Consider the following 10,974-nt stretch of genomic DNA (forward strand, 5'->3'; position numbering starts at 1 on the left):
AAATAAAATAAAATAAAATAATATAAATATATATATAATATAATATATATTCTGTCAACCAAATTCTGTATTTTTAATGAATTAAATAAATAATGCAAACCAAATATAATAAGTATAATTTCAGTAAAGTTAATTTCCCTACATGCTACATGAAGGTATAAATAATATTTTAATGTGAACTCTTTTTAACAGGGCCAGGAATAAAGTTCCAGATGGGAAACACTGAATCTTATCTTATTTATTTAGTTATTTATTATTTTGTCGTTGGTAAAACCCCCAATTCCAAGACAAAACCCAGAGGAAGCTACAGCCCTGTCGATGTGGCAGATAAAATTGCAACCAAGATTATGGAAGAAATGTACATAAAGAGAGAATGATTTAAAGTGATAATTTAGGCAACATAATATTTATGTATGTAATATTTAAATAATAATAAAGTATTATTGGCTCTTTGAATTTTGTGATTGCTGTGTATTTTCATATCTGACTTGGATTGTCCCCTTTTAATGCTGCTACAACCAAACAAGACATATGTGTTCCTTTTATTTCGGACCAGGAATTGTGTACAAAAAGTTCTCAGACCCTACGTAAATGAAGGCAGCATGTGTCACTTTGTTGGATAATGAATGTGCAACTCCCTGAATGTCCGATGGCTCTTGAACGTCACCTTGTGTTTCTGACAGACGGTGGCGCTCGATGCTCGCCCGACAATGACTAACCACACACCTGTGCCAGAAACACAAACAGCAGCATAAAAAGACATTAAACATACTAATCCTGATTTATTTGACTCCATGTGATGTAAAGCAAGCTGTCAATCGGAACTTTTTACCCCTGCTTTCAGTGATAAACCCTGAGGTGATGACCATGGCCATCTTGTAGCTTGGAACGATAACCGTTAAAAGTTACTACACCAGCTAAATTAGCTTATTATCTTAAAAATGGCGGAAGATTTGTCTCGGTGATTGTATACATGTATGTATTATGTATAATATCGACTATTAATTTGACGATAAAACACTGAATAATTTCAATATAGGGTACACCTAACAAGTTTGTATCAGATGGTAACGAACATGGCGGTGTAACGGTCACGTTCTTCGGAGGAAATTGATAGTTATCGTTATTCCGCTTTTTGAGTACGTGTGTGACATGCGCACATACAACCACCACCAGCAGCAGCAGCAGCAGCAGCGACCCACTGTCCGACACCGACACACCGTGAGGACGGAGGCCGACAGACGTATCAACAGCCGCGGGGATGGAAATTGGACGGACTCGGGCTCAGCGGGGACGGAGGGCTGTTGTCAGAGAATGCCACAGCAAGCGAACCCACCGTCTGCGTTAGGACACGGTTGTACACAGTTAGCTCTCAGATATATAGCGAGTAACATTCAGTCGTGGTTATTGTTTTTTTTTATTATTTGCAAGAGGATCGTCCGGCGGACCGCGTTAAACATCCTCCAGCCAGCATGCCTCCAGCTCAGAGCCTTCAATCCAGCGGACTGACCCTCTCTGAAACAAGCATTGGTAGGTGTGTGCAAGGTCAACGGCGTGTCTGCAGCAGGTTTTATCAATTAAATAATATACTCCTTTTACCACAATGCGGGGATTTTATTGAACGAGCTCATTTATATTGTTCGTACACACCAAGGTTAATATTTTGACCATTCACATTTGTTGTTTTTGTCGGTTAAAAACGGTAACGGCATTTCTTTTTGCCTACAAAAGCAGACAAAAACACTCGTTGCATCAGCGGACCTGGTCCAGGCCGCAGCGCGTCACTGCAGGTGCGGAGACGTTGAGTAACCACAGCAGCCTGGATGTTTGGCTCTGATGGGTAACCGCCTGACACAGATTTTGGCACGATGCTCGGCTGCTGTCATGGAAATTAAGGGGAAATAATGGTCCGTTCGTGTAATGGAACATCTGTGAATATATTTTGCACAGTATGGTACAGATTGATGATTGTTGTACTCAGTGTACACAGTTTTGCTGTTGTGGCACAGATAGTAGGATCATCCGTGTTTGTTGGACGTTTTATTCCATGTAAGGCAATGTTTGAGAAAGAAAAGTGGTCACTTATAAGCACTTAAAGGTGGTGTAATCATATTGAAATGGTTGAATGTCACAGACCCTATGTGCCTCTGACATGGAGTAATCTTTGAATGACTACTTTTTAATATTACTTGAATGATGTTAAACAGAAGTAATCTTACTTATACATAACAGCACTTACTGTTCGTCAGATACCTGTACTTGAATGCACACTTGTAGTCTCCTGGTCTCAGGTAGATCTCCTACAGTTTTCAAAGGAGTTCACATACTAAACAAATCTAGCCATGCAGGATTTTGAGTTACAAATCCCTTTCCCACAAAAACCCTGCAGGGTATAGCCAGAGGACATTGATTAAATCAAATGTGTCAACAATGTTTTTTTGTTTCAAATTTATATAGACAATCAGATAATATATACAGTGGCAAAATTGTTGGGTTTTTTTCATATGGTATTTGACATCGCATTGGATGATGTTTTCTCTGAGATTAAAACTGAAGGGATGTGATATGAAAAAGAACAGAGACATTCATAATTAATTTCACTGATACAAAACAGCCACATGCAGTGTTTCAGTTAACTGTAATAGAGCATGCGAGACCAGGGATGGAAAACAATTTACAATAATGCAATCCCAGAGGAAATTTCACCTCATCACAATACAATTATCATTGTAATGTAACTCCCAGCTCTGCAAAATTGTACATTATTTCTATATCATTACTTTCAGAGGCTGTGCAGGCAACATGGTGACAAAATCTGATTGAGACCATATGCTTTCCCTGCTCAGTGCAGCGATGAGCAGTGATGTACCTCTTATTGATCTCCAGGTTGGAGCATCAGCATTCAGTAGCATTGACATCTGTTTGTGGCTTGCCTAAAACAGAACATAGAGGTGACATGGATGATCTGTTGTTCTATGATGAGCTCTCTGAACACAGCAGAATGAATTGAACAGGAAGAGGTAAAATAGATGAACCAAATGCATCAGAGAAGTTAAGACTGCATCTAAAATTACTGGCCACTCCCTGCCGTCTCTCTCTTCAGTTTATAACGTTCGACTTCACCAAAAGGCCCTGAATATTGTTAGAGATGACTGCTCCCCTCTTTGAAGAGATGCCCTCTGGGAGGAGGTTCAGACAACCCTGTTTTAAATCTGAGCTGTTTGAATAAACCTTTAGCGCTTTAAGGTACATTTTGTTTCTAGTTTATGGTTCTCTTTGTTGCACTATGTGCTCAACAAGGCAAGTTCCTAACAATGTTTGTTGTAATGGTAATAAAGTTAACTTAACACATTTAATTTCAGTACAGGATGAAAACTCTCCAAATGCTTTCCAAATATACAGTTAACCTGGCCAACTCATGCTGGAGGTGACACACAGCATACATACATGCATCATATATACAGTACAGTGCCTGTAAAAGTATTTACTTTTATTGTTATACCTTTATTAGACAGGACGCAGAGAGCTGAGTGGATATGAGGGGAAAGAGAATAAAGGGGTTGATATGCAACAAAGGTCCTCGAACGGCAAGACTGGAAGCTGTGTTTATTTTTTATATGATCAACATCTCAAAGCTCTAGCTCACCAGGACGCCGCTTCATTAAACATTTTAGCACAGATCATTAGAAAAAGTGTCTAATGTAAATGTAATAACAGTTTGTTACTGGTGAGTGGATGTCAGGACGTTTTCCCACTTAACAAACCAAATTTTGTTTTTATTTTATTAACTAGTAATGTAATGTAGCTTCTTAAGATACTGCCCTGCATTATGGAGGTTACTTTCCTTTTATGTTTAAATGTCTGCAAGGCCCTCATAAGAACGAATTGACATTATTAAATAATACATTAAAGATTGTATCTCATATAAGTCAACATCATAATTCATCTCCACGCTCTTATTGATAGAAGATGAGCCTCTGTTATGACTCTGTTTCACAGGATGCCTTTTTAAAATTGATTTCCCTTTATGTTGCACATATAGTACAAATAGGATCAGCCCTTTTGCAGCATCTTTAAAGCAGCGTGCACTTTGCCTCGCTCTTAGATCTCCGGCCACTGATTGTCAACGTGACAGAGCCGGAGAAACTCCAGTCCAGTCATGAGTCTCTCTAACTACTTCCCATTACATCAGTGCTGTAGTGGATTCTAGTTGCAGCCTCGTCGTCCAATTTTTACATCACTTTACTGGTGACGCTGGCAGTAATGGTCACTCGTTTGTTGTCCCGTTAGGTTCCTTCAAGAGGAGGAAGAGGAAATCCATAATAGTGACGGTGATGCTGCTCATCGTCTCTGTGCTCATCCTTATCTTTGGCCTGGCAGCGACGACCAGGACGCAGAACATCACAGTTGGCGGCTACTACCCGGGAGTCATTGTGAGTGCACATTCACACCTGCAGGCAACAGCAGCAGGCGTGTTCACTGCCAGAGTTCATAATGAGTGAAGTGAGAGTGTTTCCAGCGAGCTCTTCCCGCTCCTGGACCCTGATGAACATAATGACTGAAGGTCTCTGAGGGGGGAATTTTCCCCCCCACATTCATTATTCAGCATCTCTGTCATTAGAGGCTGAGTGAGGTAAAGTATCTCAGCCCATAAATGTGTTTTCTTCACAGTACTCAGCTTTTAGCCTTCTACCTTACGTAAAGAGCTGCCAGGAAAGCAGCCAGTTGTATTTCAGTTACATAAAGATGCTTCTTCTAACTTTAACCTCAAATTCATCAGATCATCATAGTTTAAATCATTAACATTTAATTTACACGGAAAGAAATCAATTTTGAATTATGCAACATAAGATTGAGAGAAGCTCCTCAAATCCTACAGTAAATGAATCTACAATGTATTTTGTTCATCTATACAAGTGAATAGTGGGTGCACAACATGTGACCACGACAGAAGCACGTGATTTGTCCCACTGCGCTATGAAATCAAAGCTTTACCGTCAAATTAGATAAATGCCCTGACAGCCATCTTCTCTCTTTTCAGCTGGGCTTCGGCTCTTTTCTGGGAATTATCGGTGCTCACTTGATAGAGAACAAGAGGCAGATGGTAAGAGGATTTATATTACCTCTGTGCATTGAGATCACTCTCAGTGCTTGGTGTCTCCTTGTCTCTACACTGTCATTAAACTGTATATCAGTCCCCATTACCTTACGACAGCCCACGGCTTCATTATGTCGTTAATGTGACAATAGACACAGCAGACCCGACCCAGACTGTGAGTCCCGCTTTGCCTGAAGAGGTTTGTGTATCAGAGCAAGTGTCCTGGGCTTCAAGGGAGACGGCAGCCAGAAATAGAAGTCGGGTGTAAGTGGAGGAGGAAAGATGTCCACACAGGAATGTGGGCAAGGAAACTGCAGATGAGAGGAGCAGGTGGGAGGTGCTGGGCAGAAACTGTCAGGGCTGACGTGAAGAATGAGTTTGTACCGTGACACCTTTTCCCATAATGCAGCAGGGTTTGGATGCCTGGAGTCGCAGTTAGTGTGTGTGTATGACATGTCTCACCACACTGCCTCTGATTTGTTGTTTGCCATAAAGTGTTATAACATAGAAAACGTGTTGATATTATTTATGGTTCGTGGTATTAGAGGCATGTGATATTTATGTTATTACATTTTCAGTAGAGCTGAAATGATTAGCTGATCAACAGAAAATTTATTGGCAATTTATTCTGTGATAGTAAATTGAATATATTTGGATTTTGGATCATTGGTTGGACATTTATCACTATTTCTGACATTTTAATGGATTCATTGAGGGAAATAATCAGAAGACCCAACCCAAATGTTCAGCCAGGTAAGAAGAAGAATTGTCTGTATTTTCATATTTGTAAATAGGTGAAAGTAAGTGAATCATAATTGATAGTAAATGTTATCGTGAGTTAACCAATAATCCTATCAGTAGAAATCAGCAGCAAACATCTTCTTGATGTTTAAAGCCCCTGAAAACTTGGTGATTTCTGTATAACATAAAACATTAATGACTAAATGTTTAACAATTAGCAAAACATCTTTAGGTATTATTTATTAAGAGGTTAACACTCAAAAATGCATCTGCTTCATCAGGACTGTGTGGGTGTGGTTGGATCAGATTTGATTAGCGGTGGCCTCGCAGCATAAACAATCAGTCATCAGACATTGATGTGACATTAAGTGTTTCCAGCTGAGTCCCGTCCACTTCAAACCAGTGAGAAGAGCACAAAAAAAAGAAGCACCAATACAGAAATCGTTCAATTAAAACAACTCAAACTGATCTTTGAACCCTTTGTTTGCCGCTGGTTGTATTCATGTGAGCGCCGTAGAAATCTTGGCGCAGGCATAAATCTCTGCTCCCTTTAGCTTGCGTCACTTGCTCTGCCTCCCTCCTGCGAGCTGGGGTGGCTGCAGACAGGGTGGGGTGATGTGTAATTGAATACATGCTGTGTTTCATTGAGGAGTGAAAGGAGGAGAATGGGGTGGGGGGGGGTGAAGGCTTTCAGTGCCTATAAAGAGCTGGGCACCGTGCCAGCCACGAACACCACTGGAGCTAGGTGACAACCACAGCGCTCAGTCACTGTTGTCCTTTACCCGGCCCACAAGCCCCCTCCACCCTCGTCCCATCCATTCATGCTCAGAGAGAAGCACATGTGCAGGATGATACGCAAAATAGTGCATGTTTAAGTCTTTTGTAAAAACAAAATAATCATTGCGTGATGAAGCTGATGCTCCTCTGTTCTCCTTCACAGTTAGTGGCATCTATTGTCTTCATCAGCTTCGGAGTGGTGGCTGCCTTCTGCTGCGCTATTGTCGACGGAGTTTTTGCTGCGAGGCACATTGTAAGTAACACTGAAGCTTCTACTTATTTAACTAAACTAATCAATTATGAATATGTATGATACTAATGCTCTGACTTATAACAAGCTTATTAATCAATGCCACCCCCATTAAAGCTTAATATACTGCATTAGACATATATTAAAACGTAGGCCCTCCTGCAAGGGCATTGCTCACATATGGCAGGCTGTAGCAGCTGCTGCGCCCTCCTCAGCGAGACAAATACATTTTGTGGTAGAGGGAGATTATTCTCCATGACGCAAAGTACTTAAGACAATAAATAACCACTAATGCACTCTTAAAACAGTTCAAATAGGTTATGGCTGGGTGAAAAGGAAGGCCAGCACCATTACCAGGGTTTCATCTTCCAGTCGTGTCAATGAAATGGAAAATTCAACATTTATTTATTTATTTTTAACTAATTTTATTTAATATCCAAATAATACATTGATCACATACTATCGTGAGCTCATCCAACATTTTCAATTACAAATCTTCAAGTTCTTGAGAGTGAAAAAAGTAGTATTCGTCTATTAAGCCAGATACAGAATTACAGGTGTCTATCTCCACATATATATTTTTTCATTTGCAATTGTGCAGTAATTTCTTCCGTTATGTCTCAGTCTCTAAGTCCATTGTTCCACTGTTAAAGGGTTGATTTTGTAACCAAGAAATAGTTCATTTTCCTTGCAATTAACAATAATTATCTCCATAGAGTATCCCTCTCGGGTATACATCTCAACACGAAATACAGTGGATTCAAAAGTAAATCAACATCTGAAATGACTGTTATCTCACATTTAATATTCTCACTAAATTTCTGCAGTTTTAGACAATCCCAAAAAGTATGTATGTGATCCTCATTATTCCACAGCCTCTCCAGCATCATGGTGAGGACCCTCCAACGAACCCGGACGCCACTTGAATGCAGCATTTTTTGTACACTTAACTACAAAGAGGCACACAGTTGAATGAAAGAGAAAAAGCAATATGATGCAGTGACAGACAGATGAAGTGACTGTCAGATGGCTGGTTATACATTTAAGCAATACACATTTTTCTACACATTTGTCAGTTTTAATCAAAATGTTGCTTGTAAATATTTCAGAATTTTACTTCTCAAACTAAATAACATTTTTGGTGCCAAAGGACACGGTCCTCAGCTATACATCAAATGCAACACTGCACAATTTGTGGTTGATTAAACGTCATTATGTGCGATATTGATGATTTGCATCAAAAACGCATCCAGTCGAATGCGTCCCATTCACAGGTAAAGTTTCTGACCCTTCACAGGTGTTAGTTTGGAGCACGTAGTGATAAACGGGGCAAGAGCAAAGTATCTTATAGTACAGTTAGGTTTGCTGTTACATGGATAATATTGCATAGGTTTGTGAATTTGATGATGTTGATGTTTTATTGTTCTATGATGATATGTGTGGATGTCACGTTTATATTTTGAAACTTGTAAATGTTGAGGCTCTACATGTGTGCAGTTGGTTAGCTAACTCATGTTTGTAAAAGAGTATGATCTTTAGTGTGTGTTTGTAAGTAGACCAGTGAAATATATAAACATGTTGTTTCTTGTACTGCAGGACCTCAGGCCTCTGTATGCTGGCCGCTGTCAGTATCACTCCAGCGAGACTTCATCTGACCGCGATGTAAGAAACACGTTTCACTTTCTGTGCGATGAATTCATCCTCCGTGTATGTGTGTGAACTGTCCGTCAGCTGTTAGCTGTTTAGCCAGTTTTATGGAGACATAGAGGCAGAAGTTGACCCAGAGTGAAGGGACTATAAAGTCATGTTTGACCTTCAGGTGCCCTGTCAGTCATCATCGCGCACATCCTGCAACCTGCGCGTGAAGAGCAACACCTGTTACTGCTGCGACCTCTACAACTGCGGCAAGTGAGTACGCTGAGCGGTCGAGCACCTGACGCACCTCTGAACCAGCGGCCACTTGCTTTGCTGTGTTGCTTTGACTGTTTAGAATTTGTGATGTTTACCGTTGTGCCATTTTTGTGGGAGATTTTTTTCTCTGCAACTGCGTTGATTGTATTAGAACAAGAATGTTTCTTTTCTTTTAACCTTTGTTTCAGAGAACATCCTCTTATGGGACTTCAGAATAAAGATGTTTTGAAAAAGTTTAGGAAATCATCCATGATTTGGAAGTAGGTCCCTTTTGTTCTAGAACCATATTGGCCATTAATGATCGACTCATGTTTTTTTTTCTTTTTTGATAAGTGATGATTGAACATAAGTAATTATTGTATGATTTAACCCACCGTAGAAATGTGTTTTTAGGATGCCATTTCCCCTGCATGTCCTGTTTGTGTCTGACCAAACATCTGAACCACCTGAACTTTTACTGACATAGACTCATTTATCTCTATAAACTCATTGTCTGTTTTTAATGGTGTCCTGAATGCAAATGCACAGAGCCTGCTGGTGGCTTGACTGTAGGCTGTTTCCCTCTCTGTCCCACCCACTGGGCTAGCCGTGTAGAGGTGATTGGAGGCTACCACGAATACACGGATGTGAAGAGCTGCCAGGACGTGGTGCACCTCTACCACCTGTTATGGTCCGCTACCATCCTCAACATCGTGGCCCTCTTTCTGGGCATCATTACTGCCGCAGTGCTGGGAGGCTTCAAAGATATGGTACGTCACGTGAATGAAGAGAAGACACAATTAGACGGCTTTAATTGTGGATTTGTCAGTAGGAGCTGAAGTAAAGCTTTTGTTTTGTAATTCTCCGGTGTTTGATCAATTGATAGAAACTGATCAATATTCCTTGTGTCCTTGTCAGACTCCTTCTGCTGCCTCGGAGAGTACATCTGAGCCAGAGGCCATCACAGCTCCAGTACCCTCAGAGCCTCCTCCACCCGCCACTTCCCTCAACTCGTATTACAACGCTGCCCCCTGTCTGCCGCCGTACACTGCCTACGACCTGCAGGTACAAAGCCACTTAAAACTTGCAGTGTACCGCATGATGTGCATAGACTGAGGATTTGGTCAAAACAATTATTGATTTATTATTGGCAGTTGTTTTATCATCACATGTCACGTCTAGTTCATTCAAAATGTTTTAATGCCAGCAGTCAATGCTCAGTTCTTACGTCTTCTTTTATCTGTTGGTATTCTTCCCTCACTGTATAACGAACAGTTGATAAAGACAGTAGAGTCCATGTGGTCTGACAGATCCCCCTCCCCTACATCCAGACTCTCTGACTCCCATTAGCCAAAACTAACAGATATAAAGACTCTTTCATACCATCTACCACCTTTATAAACTGTGAGGAAGGTGACGTGAGCACATACACCCATTCAGGACCCAAATATTTTGTATTTTTTACTCATAATTTAACTTATTTTGTGCACTTTGCTTTTTTCATATATGTATTCACGTGCATGCATTTCACTGCTGTGCATCTAGTTTCCCTTTGGGGACAAATAAAGTGATAAATTGAATGTTCAGTCAGGAGTTATTCTGAAACCAGACTTGTAAACATGTCGCTCTAATAATTGTTTTGCCTTTCCTGCAGGGCTCCTACATGTTCCCTGACTCCTCAGGCCTGTCAGATGACTCCCAGTCTGGAGCCAGCCACCTGTGGCCCACTTTGATCCCTCCACGCTACTCTCCTCCCCACAACCACCCTGATGAGAAGCCCCCACCCTACAGCCCGTAACATTGCGTCGAGCACAGAAGGCACCGGAAAGGTTACTGGCCGTTGTTAGATGCTGAGTGAGTGGTTTGAATGCAGTTCCTCTGGGCACTTCCTCACAACCGTTGAGAACTGTGTTGAAGGAAAGGTGGTGAGGAGGAGGAGGATGGCCACAGAGCACACTAACTTTGAGTTCAGCCCAACACAAGGGAGGTGTGAGTAGTGTTTGTCTCCCTGGGCACCACTCACACGTCATGCCTGCACTGTGTGTGTGTGTGTGTGCATATACACATCAAGAGAGAGACATCCAGTTCAAAGCCAGGACTGTTTACACATCTATCTGCCTTAATACAAATGGACTTCCAGTGCTGCAGCACTCTGTCACCTGGACTTATTCTGGTCAAAAACTCTCCTGCAGCTCATGCTCTATGTTCACCTCTCTTT

At 41.1% G+C, this 10,974-nt stretch overlaps 1 protein-coding gene across 1 annotated transcript; it reads left to right on the top strand.

The window, feature by feature from the left end:
* Positions 1 to 1,418: 1,418 nt before the first annotated feature.
* tmem255a (transmembrane protein 255A) lies at positions 1,419 to 10,554 on the top strand. Its single transcript, XM_070913605.1, has 10 exons — positions 1,419 to 1,530; positions 4,291 to 4,433; positions 5,042 to 5,104; positions 6,780 to 6,869; positions 8,463 to 8,528; positions 8,686 to 8,774; positions 8,966 to 9,037; positions 9,364 to 9,526; positions 9,675 to 9,821; positions 10,411 to 10,554. The coding sequence occupies exons 1-10, from the start codon at positions 1,473 to 1,475 to the stop codon at positions 10,552 to 10,554; spliced, it is 1,035 nt and encodes a 344-aa protein (XP_070769706.1). The 5' UTR covers positions 1,419 to 1,472.
* The last annotated feature ends 420 nt before the right edge of the window (positions 10,555 to 10,974 follow it).

The sequence above is a fragment of the Enoplosus armatus genome, chromosome 10 (genome assembly GCF_043641665.1).
Source record: "Enoplosus armatus isolate fEnoArm2 chromosome 10, fEnoArm2.hap1, whole genome shotgun sequence".
In the NCBI taxonomy this organism is placed as follows: Eukaryota; Metazoa; Chordata; class Actinopteri; order Centrarchiformes; family Enoplosidae; genus Enoplosus; species Enoplosus armatus.

What these genes read in the sequence shown, in the direction of transcription:
- tmem255a (XM_070913605.1), top strand. Translation starts at nt 1,473, where the DNA reads ATGCCTCCAGCTCAGAGCCTTCAATCCAGCGGACTGACCCTCTCTGAA. An exon ending in TAGAGAACAAGAGGCAGATG is followed by an intron (nt 5,105 to 6,779) that starts GTAAGAGGATTT and finishes TCTCCTTCACAG; the next exon opens with TTAGTGGCATCTATTGTCTT. An exon ending in AGACTTCATCTGACCGCGAT is followed by an intron (nt 8,529 to 8,685) that starts GTAAGAAACACG and finishes TTTGACCTTCAG; the next exon opens with GTGCCCTGTCAGTCATCATC.